At 35.7% G+C, this 22,206-nt stretch overlaps 1 protein-coding gene across 3 annotated transcripts in view; it reads right to left on the bottom strand.

The window, feature by feature from the left end:
* Nucleotides 1-22,206, bottom strand: part of LOC123679158 (cardioacceleratory peptide receptor-like) — a 74,697-nt gene that overhangs the window by 37,670 nt on the left and 14,821 nt on the right. For all 3 annotated transcript variants that reach the window (XM_045616584.1, XM_045616582.1, XM_045616583.1), the window contains exons 2-3: nucleotides 10,355-10,657; nucleotides 6,529-6,664 (exon numbers count right to left, since the gene is read on the bottom strand). In XM_045616584.1, coding sequence (XP_045472540.1) covers nucleotides 6,529-6,664; nucleotides 10,355-10,552 — 334 coding nt within the window. In that variant the 5' untranslated portion in view covers nucleotides 10,553-10,657. The remainder of the gene's footprint in view (nucleotides 1-6,528; nucleotides 6,665-10,354; nucleotides 10,658-22,206) is intronic.

Raw genomic sequence — 22,206 nt, 5'->3', positions numbered from 1 at the left:
GAATAAAAAAAAATGTATGTTGTACTTCCAGAAGACCTGAAGAAAAATTAAAATGAATTCGAAAGCTTGGCGGAGAGAAATGAGTTTTACTTAAATTCAACCTACAAATTAGTTGTTTTACCCTCATTATCAATTAGGAAGGCCTTAGCTAGTAAGGAACCTTCGGACAACTCAGGTTGTGTATATATTATTGTATTCCTCTTTGGAATAATGCACGATGTAAAAGAAAGAATAGCAGGATTGCTGTGACCAGGGCAGCTTTATGAAGGAAAGCTCCGTAAAACTTGATGAGATGAGAAGAGAAGAGGTTGCTGATGGGGTAGATGCGATGATGGGTTGAGTTCACTTTAAAGTTACACTTAACTTTCACTTATTAGGGTTTTTTAGGAAATGCACTTGTTAAGGAAGAATAACGAAATATTGAGAAAGATATTTATTAAAACTGATAAGTCTGAACGACGTAGACTATCTACATTACTCGGAAGAAAGATCGGAACTGATTTAATGGCGGTGTGCTGCTTCTTTTATATTGATATGATAAATGCTGCTATCAGCAGAAAGTAATAATGAATAGGCTTATTGTTATAGGGGTTGCCAACAATATATATATATATATATATATATATATATATATATATATATATATATTTTTTAAATTTCACACTCATGTGGTTATGGTTATGCTCGGCTCGGGTTTTACCACCAAGAGCAGAACTATATCTTAATGAGGAAAGATAACTTGTCTGACGATGCTCACTGTGTTCAGTATCAGTACTGTAGTAAATCGGAAGTTTGGAAATTATTGAAATTATCATAGTAAAGCAAAAATTTGGAAATTATTGAAACTATTGAAATTATTGGGATCATTATTCAGAAAGAATATACGTTGAATTCAAAAGAGCGCTCGAGACTTGTGTAAACTGATCTTATCTTGAAAGCAGGATATATTTTTTATCGATTATTGCTTTTCTTAGTTACCGTCTCCAGACGTCTCGACACCACGTTGGTGAAATCAATATATTTTTCACGGATAAGAAAGAATAAACTAAATATTGGCTTATCTGAATTCGATACATGCGAAAAACCGTCATGGTCGTTCTCAGATGATACAGCAAAAAGTTCGTTAGGCAAAGTCGAAGTATGTTTCTAGCTGAGACAGCAGAAAAATTTGCTTGAGCTGGTGGGGTCTGTTGACCAAAATGAAGAAGGAATGATGAGGCTTAAGTTTTTTTAGTTAGTATCGCTTAGGGTCTCTTATTGAGAAGGGTTGAGAATTAGAACGTCGGTCGCGAAACCGGACTTAGATTAAAACAATTTCTTTTGAAGATCAGAATAATTTTTTTTTAAGGTTGAATCAAAAATAAAGGAAATTTAGTAGATGATAGAGAGTTGAAGGAATTTTAAGTTTTTTTGGAAGAAGGAATTGTTTTAACTCTAAAAACGGTTGAATTAGGTCAGAAATAGTAAAACAGGGATTTTTTTTGGATAAAGTTTTGGAATTTGTTTAGGTATAAATTAGATTAGCTCGGAGTTCGCGGATCGGGAGTGAAGTTATTATAAAAGGAATTACACGTTTCGAGTGAACAGTTTGAAGAAATTAAAACTAGGTTTAGGCAGGGCCTAAAATACTCACCTAGCATCGCGGGATAAGGGCAAGTCTTTTGGCTATTTAATTTTTATTTTGATTTGTTGATTTTTGAATGCTTTTTCGATGAAAATAAGTTTATTTGAGTAGTCCCGATTCTTCCAAGTTCAAAGTTGGTTATTTTATTTTTTTTGTTTGAATAACAGATTATTCGAGACATTTTTTTATCATAAAGTTTTGGCCGTTGAGTCAAAAATATAGAAATTTCGTGGATATAGAAATTTCGTGGATATTGTAATTTTGGATATTTTTATTTTTTTTCTTCATTATATTTAGTTTTAAAATTTCAATCTACTTTTATTGACCCAGTGAACTAATCCTGTCCCTAGAGAAAGAAAGTCAACTAAAAAGACCTGTCCATTGAAGCAACGAGCCGGACTCACGCATAACATCTTTGTGAATTTATATAATTATTAATTCTCCAAGACCTCTGGAAAGCCGCTCTTCCAGGGGTTAAATAAACATCTCAACCGGAGATAAGTGAACGTTGGTCAACATTCTCTGACCAATCCGTTCATGACAGTACCATCACCTTTTGCATCCAGGTGATGATGTTGGGGGGTTATTTTAGTTCTTGTAGATGTTGAAATGTTTTTTTAGGAACCAGCACATTGACGCTAACTATGAGAGGAATACCCTATCAGGTATTATGTTACACTCCCCTGTCCGTAATGATGGTAAAGTCCCAATAGATTTTGGAGGTTTCGTTTTCCTCAATAGGTGACGGAACATACAGATGGTGCGGTGTGAAATGTTGGAGAAGATTTTGTTTTATACAAAGCAGTTGGTGTACAACCTTCCCCATGCTGTCATGTCGAGACAGATATCATGTCCCAGCTATTGTCGAGCAGCCTGCTTATAAGTGCTGCACTGTCTCTTCAGCTCTGTTACACAGTCGGCATCTGGTGTTCTCAATTGATTATTACATAATGTGCTTGAGATAATTATATGTAGACACAACCTGATCTTGGATCGCGAATAAAGTTCCTTCCGTTTGAGGGAATAGGTAACCCTGAGTGAGGTAAGCAGTGACGGCTCGTGCCCTCGAGATGTGGGTCGGCCACACATATTATATATATATATATATTTTTTTTTTTACACTAGCGTGGTAGTTCAATTGTGATTATTCGGGCCAGAAGGCCAAGAATAATTTCTGTTGTCAATGGGGGAAGATATATATATATATATATATATATATATATATATATATATATATATATATATATATATATATATATATATATATATATATATATATATATATATATATATATATATAATATATATATATAATATATATATATATATATAATATATATATATATATATAATATATATATAATATAAATAAATATAATATAATAAATATAATATAATATATATATAAAATGATTTTGGGAACCATGAATATCTTACGGAAGGTCGTATACTCCCATTGACCAAAAAGAGGGTTATCCTTGATGCCTTGGCGGACGCCAAGGCAAGTTATCCGGACGGATAACTCTACGAAACCCAGTAATAAGTGTGAATTATAAAAAAAAAAAAAAAGAAAAAAAGAAAAAAAAAATAAACACTATGCTTCAGGGAATTTCATTATATTATTATCACATTATCATTATATTTTCATGATCTGAAAATCAATACAGGGCCCCCGCAACCGCGCGTTCAACGCGTGCACCGCACGCGGGCGCCACTCTTAAAGGGCGCCAAAACCTCTTATAGACCGCATGAAGAACCGATGGACTAAAGGTTTTCGAAAAAGATTCATTCAAATTTTTTTAACAATATTTTTTTTCCAAACTTCTTGCAATTTATACAAGTTTCCGAACGTCGCAATCGGTATGAAATAGCCAGATATTGGTTTACAAAAACGCATACTCGATGCTAATCCTAGGGCATTTTTTGCGCCATGTGCTGCACATAGCTTAAATTTAATTGAAAATGATGCTGCTAAGGTTTCAAATAAAACAGTGGATTTTTTTGATATTGTACAAGAACTTTATATACAGGGTGTATCCTAAACATGCGGCAAAAATTCAGGGGGTTGTTCCTTGGACTATTCTAAGAATATTTTGTCCTTTGATGATTTTTGAAAAACCTATTTGTTTCGCAGATATAGGGGAAACAAAATTTCAGATAATAACATTTTATTATGAAAAATTACATGAAAATTCAACTCAACCTACAAAAACTGTTGAAAATGACCACCTCTAGCCAGCATACAAGCATCCAATCTTCTCCTCATTGACTGCCGAACCCTTTCAAAAACACCAGGATCATTTCTTATTAAGTTACACCCAGCAATGATCCGATTTCGCAAGTCTTCCACATTTTCTACTGGAGTGGTATAAACTAATGATTTTTAGTCAAAAAACTGGCCGTTTTTAGTAATTGGAATGTTGTTAAACAAATTTAAAAATAAATTGTACCTACTGAGTAAACACAGTGCGGTACGCATTTTTATTTAAACTATTATTAATTTTAAAAATATGAAAAATGTTGTTCGCCCTGTATCTTCGAAACAAAGAGGTTTTTCAAAAATCATCCAAGGACAAAACATGCTTAAAATAGTCCAAGGAACAACCCCCTGAATTTTTGCCGCATGTTTAGGAAACACCCTGTATATTTCTCTTCATCCACAAAAAGATTGGAATGTTATAAAAAGCATGATCCTCAGTTACATCTAAAACCCCTAAGTGATACTAAATGGTCAAGTAGAATTGATGCTAAAGTTTCATTTTATTCAAATCTGTGATAGACTTTTAGAAATAGCAGAAAATGATACTTTTAACATAGAAACTAGGCATATAGCAAGTTCTCTTTTATTAAATATTCATTCTTTTAAATTTATTTGAAGTATAATAATTTCTTATGATGTTTCATTCCAGATTAATATTGTGAACAAAATGATGCAAAGTATAGCGATTGACATTAAAGTGTGCCAAAACTATTTGAAGAATTTAGTTGATCATTTCAAAAATTATGAGGATGATAACGTTCTCGAGTAAAAACTTGCGGAAGCTGGAAAATTAGCGGCTGCTCTTGAGATAGATCAAGGTTTTTCTCTATTATATACTGTAAGACGAAAGTATAAACCAAAATTGTTCGATTATGAACAGACGGATGAGGCAACTCAAGATCCAAAACTCGCTTTTAAAATAAATTTCTTTTTGAAATAAATAAAAGCCCTAAGATTGTTTTCATTATCTGAGGCGAAAATCCTCTTGAAATTCTACAATAGATTTTTGAAAATAATCCAACTTCTTCTCTACCGAATCTTAGTATTGCCTCAAGAATCCTTCTCACTTTACCTGTGTCTGTTGCTTCTGGTGAGAGATCATTTACTGAATTAAAAATAATTGAAAACTTTTTGAAGTCTACCATGTCATAAGAAAGATTTTCTGGATTATCTTAGATATAGAGCAAGATATACTCGATAAAATTGATTGATTGATTATACAATGTACAGCCAAATCTAGAAAAACATCCATTCAATTTCTGGATTGATCCTAATTAAATGCTTATGCCTTTATGCAAGAGCGGATATAGGTCTTTTTCATGGGGAGGGGTGTAGTAACGATTCAAAACCAATAATTTGCAATATTTGGGAAATTTCCAATTTGAATTTATTGCATGAAATATGTTATGTGCACCACGTTGGGTAACTTTTTTCAGGGTTTCGATATTCATGGGGGGGGTAATCTCTCCCCGCACCCATATTGCTCCCACGCCATGATGTTTCTCATCAAGTGTAGGTGGTCCCGTACAGCAACGCTAAAATGAGGTGGGGCACCATCATGCCTAAATACATTCTTTGGCGGGTTGAAATTGGCAAATGCTCTATGGAATCCAGAAAATCATTCTGAAGGAACAGTAAAAAAAGTTCACCGTTCAATCGTGGTGGCAATACGCATGGTCCTATCAAAAATTTGCCAATTATTCCTACCAAAACATTAATTGACTGGAACTGATGCTGAAAATGACGAACAACAGTAGCATGAGGGTTTTCATCAGCCCATACATGCGAGTTATGACAATACCATATTTGGTAGACCCAGCTTCATCGGAAAAAAAAGATGCTTATGAAGTTTGAGTTTGTTCGTTGCTTATTTAACAGCCAGTGTGCGAACTGGATTCTACGGGGAAAATCTGCAGGAAGTAGTTGATGCACTTTTTGCATATAATAAAGGTATAACAACTCTACAGTATCCAAAAAAATTTCCTCCAATTGCACTATACGTACCCTTCTTTTCACACCAGCATCACTACTTTTTCTCGCTAAACTTCCTAAAAAAGTCAATAATGTTACCTTATCGATTGGAATGAAAGTCAGAACATTTCATCAACTTGCACAGTTTAGGTCTCAGATGCATAAGACAGTTCAATATGTATATACAAGGAAATGACAACATTTCAAAGTTCCTGAATGTTGATCTACAGGACTCTTGAGGTTTTAAGCCGAAAATCAGGCGAATGATCTTTTTTTGGGCGATGAAAGCACGACAACTTCCAGAGGACACACCCCATCTATTCGGAGAATAGATGGCATTTATAAACAGATTTTTACATTAACAAATCATTTTGTGAATAATGGTAGAAAAGGACTGATACTTCTTAATTAGGAAGTATTTTCTTTTAAATTTGATCCTAAAGATAAAATAAGTCTGGAGGTGATTTTGAAGAAGTTATAGTCGAGTAGGGAACTCGAAAAAAATGTCTCTAACACCCAAAAATGTCCCGCATGATGTCATGTTCAGTGCCGAGTGCCGTTCAGAATTGCACGTTTCATATCGCACTGTTTCTTCAGTAACCGAATAGTAATGGCGAAATTCATCTTTCGATTAATTGAAATTGACGATGCACATGAAAATGAATTCTCTTACCGGCTATGGCAAGTTGTCTGATGAAGAAATTCATTCTTGACTTTCTAGTATTGCTTACTAGTAAAGCCACTAATACAGCAGAGTTTCCAACAACAATCATCGTGAAAAGCACCCAAAGAACAGCAAATTGCTCAGCCTGAAACAGATAACAAGACATGGTTATTATGATCAGACAACAGAAAAATACCATTTGAGATATTCTTCTCAAAAAGCCTTCATAATTTTATATTGGACTTCAATATTTGTGTCACATGCATAAATATGTTTTCATTTTTGCCATAGCTATACGGTGAACTTGGTTCATCGTTATAAAAAATGGTATCGAATTTAATATATCAATAATAATTAACCAATGAAAAATATTGATATTATTTTGGGTTATGTTAATTTAATGACTTGATTGGAGATGTATATTTTAAAAACAACAAACATTTTTCCCGTAAGAAAACATTTAATGAATTTGTGTTCATAATGAACAGAAAAAATATAAATATGACATGCCTACAAGCTAATGACTCAAAAACAATTGTTGTGAAAGGGAAATGAAATCAATTGCTCGTAATAAAGTTGAATTTGTCCTGTGTGTTTTCTATGATAGGTACCATTAATACCATTTTCAAGAATATCCTCATCATATTCGCAAGCTTTCCTATCACAGATCAATATCTCGATCAATTTCCCTATAGATGTATAATAAGGCCAAACCTGCCAATCTTTTCTGACCCATTGTTGATCTGATACCAATTTTCATCATCATCAAAGATGGAAAAATCTTCTCAGAGCACGTCATATAAAATATACAGGCATTACAGAGATCAAATGTAGTGCTATAATTAAACATTAGGACATATTGCAGATTTTAAGTATAATCAATGCTGTATCTGGCAGATTTTCAACCTCACTAGTGCATTTTAAAGACATTTATTGAAATTACGGAAAGATAATAGATCTTTTGCATTTCCTGAATTTAAGATAAGTGATATATCAAGGGAACTTGAATCCTTGCGAGTAAGTTGAGTGAACTGAACAAACTTATGTCTTCGGTGGGCAATGTCCACATTGTGTGTACTCGGTTGACACATCTATCAAATAGGTGTGATAATTTGGCATCGTTATGACCTCGTGATGACCTTGAGGTTATATTAGTTGAGGTTGGGGCTGCAATGGCAGATATTTTTGCTAAAGTTTAGGCCGCATATCCTACCGATGAGGTGTTGAAGATGATGGTGAGTTTGGGTTAAATGATTCGGGCAGTGATTCTGGATCTGGTGACGATGTAGGATCATCAAATTTGGCTAGGACCAGTACAGGGGTGTCTTTGGTTAATTCCACAGCTTCTCATAACCTTCAAAAGTGGAATATCCAATTTTCAGGTGACGTTAGGGACATTTCTGTTCATAATTACCTGGAGCGTGTTGAAGAATTTCGTGGAGCCAGGAGAAGTTACTGAAGCTGACTTATTCGAGTGTGCGGTTGATTTGTTTACAGGTAGCTTTGGTTTAGGTCCAATTGGAATAGATTTGACAATTGGAGAAGTCTATCGCAACTTCTGAGAAAACATTATGAACCTCCAGACTATCGTGGGCGAAGATATTCTGAGTAGGACTCAGGGTACTTCTGAGTCTATTGTTAGCTACTTAACATGCATGAACTCGATGTTTCATCGATATGGTCAAGTTGATGAAGAAGTTGACACAGTTGTCCGTAATTTAGCTCCATTCTTTTCTACGCGGTAACTATCTATTGATGATATGATCGAGTTTGAAGATGCTTTTTTGCAGTTCGAACAGAAGAAATTCCGCGCAGAACAGTATGTACTACCTTGTAGACATTGTCAAGCTTACGTCGATCCAGATGCTTATGAATTTGTTAGTCATTCTTCAGGTACAGAGAGTGCCTCTTTTTCAGGTTCTAGGATTCACCAACCACCTGTGTCATTGACACAGCCAGAGTCATTTCCGGTTAATGCTGCTTCTCAGAGCATTTCACTAGTGGGTTCTTCTAGGACTTGTTGAAATTGCCAAAATTGGGACAAAATTAGGGAGTGTACGATGAATAGACAACTCCTATGCTATCGCTGTGGTAAGCTTGGTTTTACAAGTAGAAACTGCCCCAAGTGTTCGTTAAACTCGAGTCGGGAGAATTGAGTGGTCGTGAGATTGCTCCGAAGAACGATATTGTCGACCGCAGTGGTGTTCCAAATAATAATATCTTCGCAATTTTGGATTATATCATTGCTCACACTACTAATGATCAAATGTTATAATTTTGGGTTTCGAGTTTAAGGGTTTATTAGGCACTGGTCATTTGCATACTATAGTGGATAACCCTAGTTATCGAATTCTTTTAAGATTAGGTTTTAAGCTGACTCCAAAATAGAAGTAGCACTGGACTCCCGCGAGTTTACTGCTTTCTCAATACCGGGTAGGGGCTTGTTTCAATTCAAGCGCATGCCTTTCGGTCTGACTAACAATGCTGCGACGTTCCAACGCGTTATCAACTCTATTTTGAGCGCTAACCTGGAACCATATGTTTTGGTGTATATGGACGACATCATCGTTATAGCCCCCGATGTCGATAAACATTTGGGAATCTTGGAAATTGTTTCCGACCGTTTACTCTCTGCTGGTCTATTTGTCTAGTGGTCTAGTTGTTTGAGTTCAGATCGGCAGAACTGACTTTTCTCCTAGTAAGGAGAGAAGTCAGTTCTGCCGATCTGAACTTTAGTGCCTCGACTATGTTGTCGATTCGTACGGTCTTGGACCAGATCCATCGAAGGTCGATGCCATATTTAGCATTTCTCCTCCCAAGGGAGTGGCAGAAGTACGCCGTTTTGTAGGAACAGCTTCATGGTATAGAAGGTTTGTGACTTATTTCTCCACTTTGGCTGCACCACTCACCTAGAGAAATGCTAAGTGAGATTGGACTGAGGAGTGCGAATTTTCTTTTCGCCAACTCAAAGAGAAGTTAGCGACTGCCCCATTTTGTCCTGTCCTGACTTTGTACATTTGGAAATTGACTTGGGTGAGACTTTTATTTTGCAGACCGACGCGAATACTTATTGATTTGGCGATGTATTATGTATTATGTATTAACTCATGTGCACATATATCTGGGATCCCTTTGATTATTAATTTGTTTTATTTTCATTAATTGATTATCATTTCATATATCAATTGATTATTATTTCATTACATTAATTCAATTTGAAATATATTTAAAGTAGCATCATAATAGATAATTAAGCATAGCCTGCGATAGACAACCTATTCATAAAGCACACAATAACATTTGCTAGCCCCCTTTTGATGTGCATGCAGTTGTATTTGAATAAACTATTTAGTGGCTACATTTCCTTCTTTGAATTTTCAATCTCCCACACCCTGAGTTCAGTATCATCCTTAAAATCATTTTGCTGAAAGAAAGTGGCACCCTTAATAACTTGCTAGCCGGTGATCTTGAAGCCTCTACAACTGTATGTGACAAAGTGCAGTAAAAGAGAATCTGGATTCAGAGCCATGCACAGACTATATTTTTATCTGGAGCAGATTATAGAGAATAAACTGAACACCAATATGTTTTCTCTCCTAGATTGATATGCGAATGGCAGGGATTATAGTAATAATTTATTCATCTACAGATAACATTATATAAAATTACAGATATAGGCAAATATAATATTCAAATATATGCAGAAATGAGCTTATGACAATAAAAATAATCACATATCAAACCCCGTGAAAGAAATACTTAAATAGAATGTTTCGTAAAAATTTCGTGAATATTCTATTATTATACAAATTTTGAAAATGTATAGAAAACTTACCTTATAGAAATAAAAAGAACTCAAATTCGTCGAGGAGGTCATCGAACCGTTGTTAGCCAACTCCGCCTCCAGCACACTTTGAAGAGGGGATTTAATCATTGGAAGAACCCTAGTAGGAACCGATTCGGTGGCGTTGTCTCTCAGAAGGAAATCTATGAACGATCCATCTGAACCGTGCTTTACTTCCGTGTTACTCATTATCCCCTAATTTTCTTCAATTGTCACCTTAACTTGAATATCTTCAAGTTTTGGAGTCGGTAGCCAAAATATACAGGGTTCGTTAGCATTTCTTCGTGTGCCCATCTGAAAAAAGATCATTGTTCAATTTTTACTGCAGTCGAAAGTACCTGAGTTCAGTATTTGAAATGACTGCCTCGGTACTAAAATTGTATCGGCCAATACAAATTTTTTGCCATTTTTTGATTCAATGGGTAGTTAGAGGTAGAACGGATGTTAGTGTCAGTATGTGTAAGTTTTTTAAAAATACTGAAATTATGAAAGTTTTTTTTTCTGGTTATTGTAAGATCAACAGAATTGAGTGTGTTTTTATGTTCGATTTCAGAAGTGAATTTGATAATTGGGTTAATGTTATTGATAAATTCTGTAAACAAAGAAAGTTTTCTATTTGTACCTTTGAAGCAACATATAATATCATCTGCATATCTATACCAATAAAGGAAATTTTTTGTCATATTGTTAGAGTGAATTTTGGTTTCTAAATTGTTCATGAAAATTTCTGGTAATATTGGACTTGGGTTACTCATAATCAAACCCTCATCAGACTTATAAATGATATGTCCTCTTCTATTCCGCACGAAAAATTTCGACCATCAAGTAGGATTATCAATATTACTTATTCTTTTTTTATACTAACAAATTATTTTCTCTATTTTAAAAAATTTTTTTGCTATTCATTCTCACTTTTATACTTAACCTGAAAGGTTCAGCCCGGGGAGTATGTTAAGTTTTGATTCTTAGAACTGAGCGCCGCCATTGCCCAAAGATTCACCGCTGAAGCTAGTTACAGATAATTCCATGCACTTTATGAGAGCGTTGCGCGCAGTCGTCCTTATAACGACGGCTATAATGGTATTCTATCTATGTTCGTTCTATCTGTGGCACTGCTATTTTTTTTTTTTTTTCTATGATTCGACCACAAAGTGGAGAGGTGACTAGGGGTGTAAAGATTCAACAGTCAGTATAGAATAGTTCCTTCGCCCCTTGAAACACAATATTCACCTTGCACATTTCAAGTGAAATATTGGCCTTGTCGCCACGTGGTAAAGACCCTGCAGTCGGCCAATGGTCTCAGTCACCAAAATCATCGTAAATACCCAAGTCAGTAAATTGTTGTTAGATAGTAAGTGGAACTGATTCATAGTTTTCATTGAGTAGTTAAGTGAATCTAGTGAAGTGTGAATTGTGTTATTGTATATATAGACTTACTTCAATGAATAGTTTGGAAAATCTTATGGTTATGGTACGGATGAGATAGATTAGTGCGCTTGCATGTGGACATAATGTGTTCGGACCAAGTTAGGTCAGTGTCACTCCCAAGTCCATTTGTGAGGACACCACGTGCAACGGTTTACCACTTATCGTGTACGTGTGGAGTGAATTGTCCCTTTCCTGAAGAAGTACAACGCATTTGTCGACGTTAAGTGGTACCAACCAATCCCCACACCACTGACTAATCGAGTTCAGGTGTACTTGAAAAAAATTGGTGCTCAACTAAGGCGTTTCCGTACAGCTTAGTATCATTGGCATAAAAAGACTTGTGGGACTTCATATGAAGCGCAAGATCACTTATATAAACAACGAAGAGGAGTGGGCCAAAAACAGACCCCTGAGGAACTCTGCTTGTTACTGGTCTGTCCGAAGAAGAAGAGTGACCCACATTGATCGTGAAAGTTCTGTCTGTCATGTTATCTTCAATCCATAGTAGTTGGCCCCGAATACTGAATGTGTCGAGTTTGTGCATTAGTCTCCTCACTGGGACCTTGTCGAAGGCCTTGGTAAAGTCGAGATAGACGAAAACATGTTGCTCTGACGGAATAATTTCGTTTTTTGTTAAAAAATTCGACATATCTTCTACAATTATTGATTCCATTACTTTGGAAGGGACGGAAAGGAGACTTATGAGCCTGTAGTTAATTGGGTTGAGTTTATCGCCTTTTTTGAAAACAGCATGTACAGATGACCTCTTCCAGGCCCGTGAGATTTGGGATTTTGCGAAAAAGTACATGATTGTTGACAACCGAGAGCAGAGAGCTTCGGAAAATTTCTTGAGAAAGAAGGGGCCTATTCCATCCAAACCAGTAGATGAATTCAATTTAATGTTGGATAAATGATTTTAATATTTTCCAAAATAAACGTCATATGGTTCAGACTATCACGCAGTCGTTCTGCTTTAATTTCCGGTAGTTGATCATCTCGAAGCTCAACCGTGAAGGAGCTGGTGAAAGAGTCAGCTAAAACTTCATCTGATTCGATATCTTTAGAGCACAAGGAATCATCAGGTTCTCGTAGGAGCGGAATGCTTACTTTATATATTCCAGAGTGTCATAAACGGGTTGGTCAGGGAAAGTTGACCAATCGTTCACTTATCTCCGGTTGAGATGTTCTTTTACTCCTGGAAGAGCGGCTTTCCAGAGGTCTCGGAGAATTAATAATTATATAAATTCACCAAAGATGTTATACGTAAGTCCGGCCCGTCGCTTCAATGGACAGGTCTTATTAGTTGAATTTCTTTCTCTAGGGACAGGATTAGTTTACTGGGTCAATGAAAATCGATTTAAATTTTAAATCTAAATATAATAAAGAAAAATAAAAATAACCAAAGTTACAATATCCCTTGAAATGTTGACTCAACGGCCAAAATTTTATAAAAAAAAACAAAAAAATATCTCAAATAATCTGTTATTCAAACAAACGAAACAATATACCAACTTTGAATTTGGGAGAATCGGGACTACTCAAATAAACTTATTTTCATCGAAAAAGCATTCAAAGTAACTAGCCAAAAGACTTGCCCTTATCCCACGATGCTAGGTGAGTATTCTAGGCCCTGCCTAAACCTAGTTTTAATTTTTTCAAATAAAATAAAAAGTAACTAGCCAAAAGACTTGCCCTTATCCCACGATGCTAGGTGAGTATTCTAGGCCCTGCCTAAACCTAGTTTTAATTTTTTCAAACTGTTCACTCGAAACGTGTAATTCCTCATATAACACTTCAGTCCCGATCCGCGAACTCCGATCTAACCTAATTTATTCCAAAACAAATTCTAAACTTTGTCCCAAAAAAAAAATAATAATAATCCCTAATTTTCTATTTCTGACCTATGTCTTCCTTTCTCAGAGCCAAAACAATTCCTTCTTCAAAAAAACTTAAAATTCCTTCAACTCTCTATCATCTGCTAAAATTCCTTTATTTTTGATTCAACCCTAAAAAAAAATTACTCTGATATTGAAAAGGAATTGTTTTGCTCTAAGTCCGGTTTCGCGACCGACGTTCTAATTCTCAACCTTTCTCAATAAGAGACCCTAATCGATACTGACTCTTCTTTCGACCTCTCCAAAAATCGTAACATCGTACTTATCTAAGACCGCCCCAACAATTCCTCAAGATACCATGTCAATTAGATCATTGGTTAGAACATTTTTCATCTTTTTTCAATAAGCGTCCTTACCTCTACTCCGCCTAAGACCTTTTTGCTGCGTCATCTGAGAACGACCAAGACGGTTTTTCGCATGTATCGAACTCAGATAAGTCAAGATTTCCCCATATCTAAATTATTTTTCTTATCCGTAAAAAATATATCGATTTCACCAACGCCGTGAGACGGTAACTAAGAAAAGCATAGATTGGAAAATAAAGCATCCTTATGCTAAGATAAGATCAGTTTACATAAGTCGCGATCACTCTTTTGAATTTAACGTATATTCCCTCGGCATAATAATTCTAATAATTTCGATAATTTTCAAATATCCGCTTTACTACAAGAGTTTGCAATAGACACCTCGAACTCTCGACGTGAAGATCTGCAATATACATTGCATATATCAAATTATTAATTAAAATTCAACATGTTTATACTAAATCTCAGTACCTAATACGAACTCAACTCCAATATCCTATTATTATTCCTCAAGCCTGATTATTAATTCCGAATTACCCAATGCTGCCGTCAAATCAAGCCCTTGCTCCCAACGATTAATAATAGTAGGGCCAGGGTTTCTTGTTTACAAAGGTTACTGTTTAATGTACATCCTTTGTTCATATAATTTGTAGAAGCTTCCAATGGAATGAACTCTGAATAGGAATCGAAGGTATTTGCCGGGAACAAGGATTGCAGAGAACAGCAACTATTTTCGGATAAAAAAAAACTACAAATGAGAAATATGCTGAATTTCCGAATCAACGATTCTTTCGACAATTTCGGAAGGAAATTGTTTTTTAAAATTCTTCATAAGGTCTGCTGTTATCATATAATCTGATCATTGAAATTTTTCAATTTCACTAGGTGGAGGACAGTTTGAAAAATTTATACGAGCCAGTTTCAATATCGAAAGCAGAGCTGTGCCAACAAATGTTGTGCTTTCGATAGCCCTTGAAGTCTTTTTGTGCGCCCGAGGACTTTTTAAAAGCAGTGCTTGGTTCTTAGTAATCAAAGCACTTTGTCAAAAAGCTTAGTGCTTAGTAATCCGAGTACTGGAGTGCTCGCGAGCACTTTTGCCGATTACTAAGCACTAAGCCCTTCCAGATTTTTTGACGTAACATGAATATGCGACGACGCCCTCGCAACCTATGATCGTATAACATAATCTGATTAGTGTTTGATCATCTATGGAAATTCAATACAGTGACAAATATTAAGTTATCAGATTAGTTTTATAATGTACCTTGAAACTTGAAAATGGCTTATATTTATATTTGTTTAATTCAATAACAAATCAGTTCATTCTTTCAGGAAAAGTAGAATATTATTCTGGATTTTTAATCATTACATAAGATATATCTTATAAAATAAAGTATATACAGTAAATATTGTTGTAATACTCAACACTTCAAAATGCGATTTTATGAGAAAGTGTTTATGAGATTATTTTATGAGATTTATATTGTTGTATCTTCACTTATTTCCTTGAAACCCTTCGACTGAAAATACTTTGTCACCGCTTTCTAAGCGACATCTCGATAGTACCACAAATATCCGAAAAATCAAATTATATACAGGGAATAATGAAAACAATGAAATCAGTCACGGTTTGAGTGGAAAAGCAGGGGTGTATGGTTTCATCACCATCTGAACTCCGCCCTGTGATTGATTTTTTTTGATGTTTTTTTTTCGAATTGTAATATATTTTTTTTAATTCTCTTCAATAAAGACATTATTATTATTATTATCTATTTCCAACATTCTCCCCCCGCAAAATTATTGAAAACCATAACGATCAGGCTTCACCACACGTCCTCTTCTCGTAATTTTGATTTTCTGTTCTTCGTCTTCATTTCCATTCCTTCGGTTTTCCTCTGGATTCATTTCTTCATCTTCTGCATTCTTCATTTTTGGTAGACCAGTTTGATTTTCTGTTAACCTCGTTGAATCGTTGGTCTCCATGGTGTACAAACGTTGGAATCATAACCTCACTTTTCATCCTCGAGTACGTGTAGGGTATCTCAATAGGCATGGCGGTACAGTTAGGGCTCCGGTAGGTCTGTAAGCTGGGGGGCCCATTCCAGGGCTCTGAGGCCCCCCAGATCTTTAGTTGCGGAGGCCTATTCATGTATGTGGGTGGTATTCTTGGGCCCCCTTGCTTGTAACCCTCGATATTGGAGCCCTGTGTGTGTACCCCCATATAGGAGGTTCAATGACGCTTTCTATGGAGAATTGCCAGATCTATGTAACTAATCGGTGGAGATGCAATGTGAGGTGTCTGCAATAAGAAGAGGCAAATTGATTATTTTATCAGTATACTGACCACCATGTGGAATAGTGGACAATTTTGTGAACATTATGGATATTATGTTGAATTTGCTACGCAAAGATAATTTTGTTCTGCCAGGTGATTTTAATGTGTCCAAATCGTGTGGGGGTATCTGACTCTGAAAATCTGACAACATTACTGAATATGATGGGTTCGCATGATTTACAACAAAATATTTTTGAGCCCACTATAGGAAATTATTGTTTAGATAATGTTTTCCTTGACTCCTTGGTGAGCGAGGAATCATCGGTCGTTTTAGATGTATGTTTTTCGGACCATAGGGCGCAATCGGTAAGTTTTGCTGAAATGAGTCAAGTTTGAAACTGTTGTTAATAAATGAACACCTCTTACGGAGGACGGATTTTTCGTTATGCATAGTAAGTTGTGTGGAGAGAGTTGGGGTTTTTGTTGGATGTGATGCTTTATCGGCGAACGATTGTTTTGATCGTTTTCAGGATACATTAGACATTTTCAGGATTCTTTCTCCGAGGTAGAAATTAAGAGTAAGAGAGGAGATGCCGGTGTGAAGTGGTTCACTAATGATCTTCGTGAAATGAGAGATAGAGTTAAATTTATAAATAATGTTTATAGTCGCTTCAAAACTGATAACATTAACTTGATTCGTAACAAGCTGAGAGGTCAGTATCGTTTAGCTCTTGAAAAAGCAAAAATAAAAGCGACTGACAAGTTCTTATCCGGTTCATGTAATATGTCGAAAAGATTGTGGCAGTTAATAAATCTGAAGCGTAAGATCGGTAAAAGGAACATTGTCGATATAGAGGACTTTAACAATTATTTCTTTGATGTAGCTAAAGAGCTTGTGGATGAGATAGGAAAGAGTAATATGAGGGGGCATCCTATGGTCTATTTGGATGACTTTACATCTAATGGTATTTTTGAATTTTCGGAGGTTAGTTATAACACCGTAAGAGGCAATATACGATCGTTAAAGAATAGTAAATCAAAAGATTATTATAGTTTATCAGTATGCTTGCTCAAAGGGAATTCAAATAATATAGTTGAGCCATTAACTAAGGTATTAAATAAATGTCTAAAAGCAGGTGTTTTTCCGGACTATCTTAAAATCTCTGAGGTTGTTCCAATTTTTAAAAAGGGAAAGAGAGATATGATTTCGAATTATCGACCTATCTCGTTGCCGGTGTTCTCGAAAGTTTTTGAAAATATTATATGTAGGATCCAGTTATTATTCCCTGTAACGAATTGAGATGGTCAACCGGATGCTTGGAGACCTATTAGTTTCTTTTAGTGTCGAGGGCATGACAGTTTCAATTGATTTACAAGGAACGAATTGTTATTGTACATAATGTAAAAAGGATGTGTTATTCTTCGAGGTGTCGAAGATATATCAAGAGTTGTAAATCTTGAAGAGATTTATTGGGGGGTTGATAAGGTTCGAAGACAACACGGTCGTAACAGATGTGTTACATCTGTTCATCAGGTTCTAGTCCTTCTAGAATATTCGATTTCCAGGAATCCGCGAAGATCTTTGTGGGCGGTACGGCAAAGCTCTTATTGGACTAGGGGATGGTACTTTCCCCTAAGGGTGTGGCCAAGACGAAAAGAAGGGAGGTCGATATTCGAGACAGGGTAGTTCCAATCGGGAGAGACACAGCAGTGTTGCCGAAAACACCTATTTATCGGGATTTATACCGATTTGGAAACTGATCTCCCGATGTACCGAAAGGGGATAAATGTATACCGTTTTTTCAATTTCATAGATATTATGTCGAAATTGAATCTTTTACCGAAAAATTAAATATTTTTTATAATTAGATGCATAGACAAAAGATTAGATGAGCACATCTTGCTCGGATTTTGGGATTTCCGGCTTATACATTTTTATTAATTTATAGGATTAACTAGAAGGTACCGACAACATTTGTCGGCAGGTAATTGCATACAATTACTCAATGGGTTTATGATAGGAATATAGGATAAAGGAAACGCAAAATTTTTTTGGCTCTTCCAATAATTTGTCCTTATGCGATTGGTCTAGATTTTCGTGTTATTTTCATTGGTTTTAAACATTTGAGCCTTTTTTGCAAAGGTGGGAGAAAGTGTCAACATTCAGTGCATATTTTGTTTAGAAAAATCAGTTAACATCACAGCTTGCTTGGGTAAGTACCAAAATTTTATTGTACTTTTGTAGTGGAAGATTCTTACAATATCATTAGTTTAAGAAACTGTCTACTCAGATCTACCAGAGAAATAGATCCTATTTGTTCTTCGTTAGATTTGGTGAAATCGATACAACCTAGAAAACAGAAATATCAGACTATTTCATATAGAACCTATCGATTCTCGGTACAGTGTCACAACCATAATATTGTCAAAATCATATTGGTATGGGTCGACAAACTCATGAATACCCAATTGTGGGGAAAATTCATGTTTTTATTTTTTAATGAAAATATTGTATTTTATTAATTTTTTCACTTAATGTTATTTTTGGTAACAAGAAAATGTATTATCAGTTGATTAAATGTTGTTTTGTTTATATTTTATTTTAATAAATTGATATTCTTGGTAAAATCTTCCTTACACCGATTTCCTCCCCAAATACACCGATTTTGCGCAGTCATTTATACCGATCTTGAGTTTATACTTTCGGCAACACTGAGACACAGTTTAACTTAATTCGAAGACGAGTCAAGTTCGGGCGGTCAACTTAAGACGTAAGACGAAAAGACGTTTCGCGGACTAGATTAAGACGAGTCGCGGACTAGATTAAGACGAGTCGCGAACAAGTTAAAGACGAGACGACCGAAAACTTGAAGTACGACGAAGACGTGATAATCCAAGACGTTTCGAGTAATCAACAAACGAGTTAAGGACGAAATTCAGTACCGTAGTGAGAAACTTGTAATTAAGACGTAATTAAGATCTTCTCAATACTGAGTTTGTACTGTATAATTGTGGCTTTGTAAATAGATGTAAATAATTCAAAAGAGTTTAATTATTACAAATCCAACAAAGTCACGGAGAAAAAGACGAAAGACCAGGTAATCGAATCATACCTCTAGACGATCGATTATCCAAGCCTACATATATATAAGCAGGTAATAGATTATATTGAGACACATGGATTTCTTTACAATAATCAGTTTGGTTAGAGAAAACAATCAACAATAGCTGACGCTGTTTTACGTTCCATAATGGGTTGTTTTGAAAAGGGTCATTTTTCATTATTGATATTTCTCGATTTAAGTAAAGCTTTCGACTGCGTTGTTTGCTCTGTTTCTCCAAAAGTTCAGATTTTACGGATTTATAGATAGAAGTACGGCATTGATAGATTCTTATTTTAATGACAGGAAACAGAGAGTTTATTTGGATGGGCGGTGGTCTGGGGAGGTGCACCTGGGCATTGGTGTGCCGCAGGGGTCTATTCTTGGACCGTTGCTCTTCCTCATTCATATCAATGATTTTTCAAATTTTATGGGATCTCTCGAGCATATTTTGTGGGCTGACGACTCCTGTTTGACGTCGCTGCTGACAGTAAGGAGAGACTAGAGGAAATGGAGCGCACGGTGGAGTCGAGAGCAAAACGTTGGTTCTTAGACAACATTTTAACCTGCAATGAAGAAAAAACAGAAAAGATGGTGTTTAGTTTGAGAAGTTCCAATGTTAAGAATACTGGTGACCATGTAAGTTTCTTGGGAATCAGTCTGGATGCACGCCTCATTTGGGATTATCATGTGGACATTGTGGCAGGCAATCTTGTAAGAAATATCTTTGTCTTGAGAAGTTTGTCAGGTGATGTCTCAGGTAGAATACTCAAAGTTACTTATCATCCTTTGATAGAGTCGCATTTGCGATATTGTGTCATTGTCTGGGGTAATTGTTCGGATCGTGGAAGGATCTTCCATTTGCAGAGAGCTCTACGTATTGTGGCTGGTCTGGGTTAAAGGAATGATTGTAGGAGGGAGTTCAAAAGATTGAGGATATTGACTTTTCTATCGATTTTCGTTTATGAGTGGGTCATGTATGCCTATCGGAGGTATGATGTCTTGACTAAAAATGGCGTACTCATAGTCATAACACTAGGTATAAAGATGACGTGCGTGCGCAACATGTAAGACTGGAAAAGTCGTGGAAGATTTATATCGTGTTGTCATGTAAATGTTTCAATAAAATTCCTCAGGATCTGCGATGTTTGCCCTTGAAACAGTTAAAGGAAGCGATGCTGCGATATTTAGAGAATGAAGCATTTTACTCACTTGATGAATTCCTATATATATAGCTATATGTTATATGTTTATATATTTTTGTACAATATTTATATGTTTGTGCTGTTTATTTTATGAGCTTTTAATTCTATTTTTCTCATTGTACGATTTGTATATGAATTTTATATTTATATTATTTTGACAAGTGTAAACAAACTTGCAGATTGTTTGTAAATAGCACAATGCAATTATTTTATCTTAGGCCTCCATTTTGGTGCTCCCAGAGCCCCCATATATGTAGTCGCGGAAGCCTATTCATGTTTAAGGGTGGTATTTCTTGGGCCCCTTTGCTTGTACCCCCCGATATTGGAGCCCTGTGTGTGTACCCCCATATTGACCATCATTTTAGTGCTCCCAGGGCCCCCAAATCTGTAGTCGCGGAGGCCTATTCATGTTTGTGGGTGGTATTCTTGGACCCCCTTTCTTGTACCCCCAGATATTGGAGCCCTGTCTGTACCCCCATATTGGCCCCCATGCGGAGTTCTAGTCATGTTTGTGGGTGGTATTCTTGTACCCCCAGATTTTGGAGTTCTAGGTGTATTATCGAGCACACAGATCTGTAGTCGCGGAGTCCTAGTCATGTGTCATGCGAAGGAGGCCTACGTATATGTCCCCATTCTTGGTGCACCCTACTATCCGGGCCCCCAGATCTGTAGCTTTCCTCAATTAAAAGTAGGTTCAACGAATTATGCTTTCATTTGTTTGTAGAATCATCATTTTCATTTCCGTAGCGAAATGAGTTCAAATACCTACCTAGCTTCATATGCACGTTGAACTCTAGATTTAGGTGAAATTCTTTACTTAATTGATCGTCATCATTTATTGACTAGTGACGAGTATGAACCTTGCGATTTTAGGAAGATTGGGATGTTTTAACTATGTACCTATAATAAGGTAAATTATCACAGGTGATGAATATTCACATCAATTAAAATATACATCTTTTATATCTTTTGATATATTATATATAGCAATACGAAAATCATAATGTCAAAAAATTAATAAAAATAGCATACCCACAAAAAAAGAAACTAATGAATGAAAGATTATTATTCAAATCAATATAAGGGTACGTTCTATGCAATATTAACTGTTTACCGAATACTCATCAGTTGTTTATTCGTAGATCTCTACGACTTCGAAAAATCCCACATGAAATACGAGAGTAGCTACAATTTCCAAAAGTCAAATCAAAATATTATGCTTGAAGGCATTATCGGATATTATTAAGATTTCGAATTCGGTGTATTTCGTTCCGAAATCTACTGTCCGAAGTCCACTGGAACTTTGCGTTGAAAAATAATATATTCAGTCAAATGGTGGCACTAAATGCTTTTTCTGGAAACTTTCTCGTGTGTTCAATTGAAAGAAATCTTCATTTCATTTGAAATAAAAGAAATATGTCGGATTTCATATACATAAGATTTCATTCCATCTGACATCTCAAGGGAATATTCTAAGCGCCGCTTATTATTTGTCGATAAATTTGCCGGGAGAGAACTCTGCTTCTGATTGAGTTATTTAATTCGTAAATAGCGAACGCTCCCAAATTCAAAGAAGCTACGGTGTTCGATCTAAGCGTCCGATATAGTGAAATAAACCAGCGACCACATACATA

The sequence above is a fragment of the Harmonia axyridis genome, chromosome 4 (assembly GCF_914767665.1).
Source record: "Harmonia axyridis chromosome 4, icHarAxyr1.1, whole genome shotgun sequence".
NCBI lineage: Eukaryota > Metazoa > Arthropoda > Insecta > Coleoptera > Coccinellidae > Harmonia > Harmonia axyridis.
Note: the sequence above shows the minus strand (reverse complement) of the source record. Positions and strands in the feature narration are given on the sequence as shown.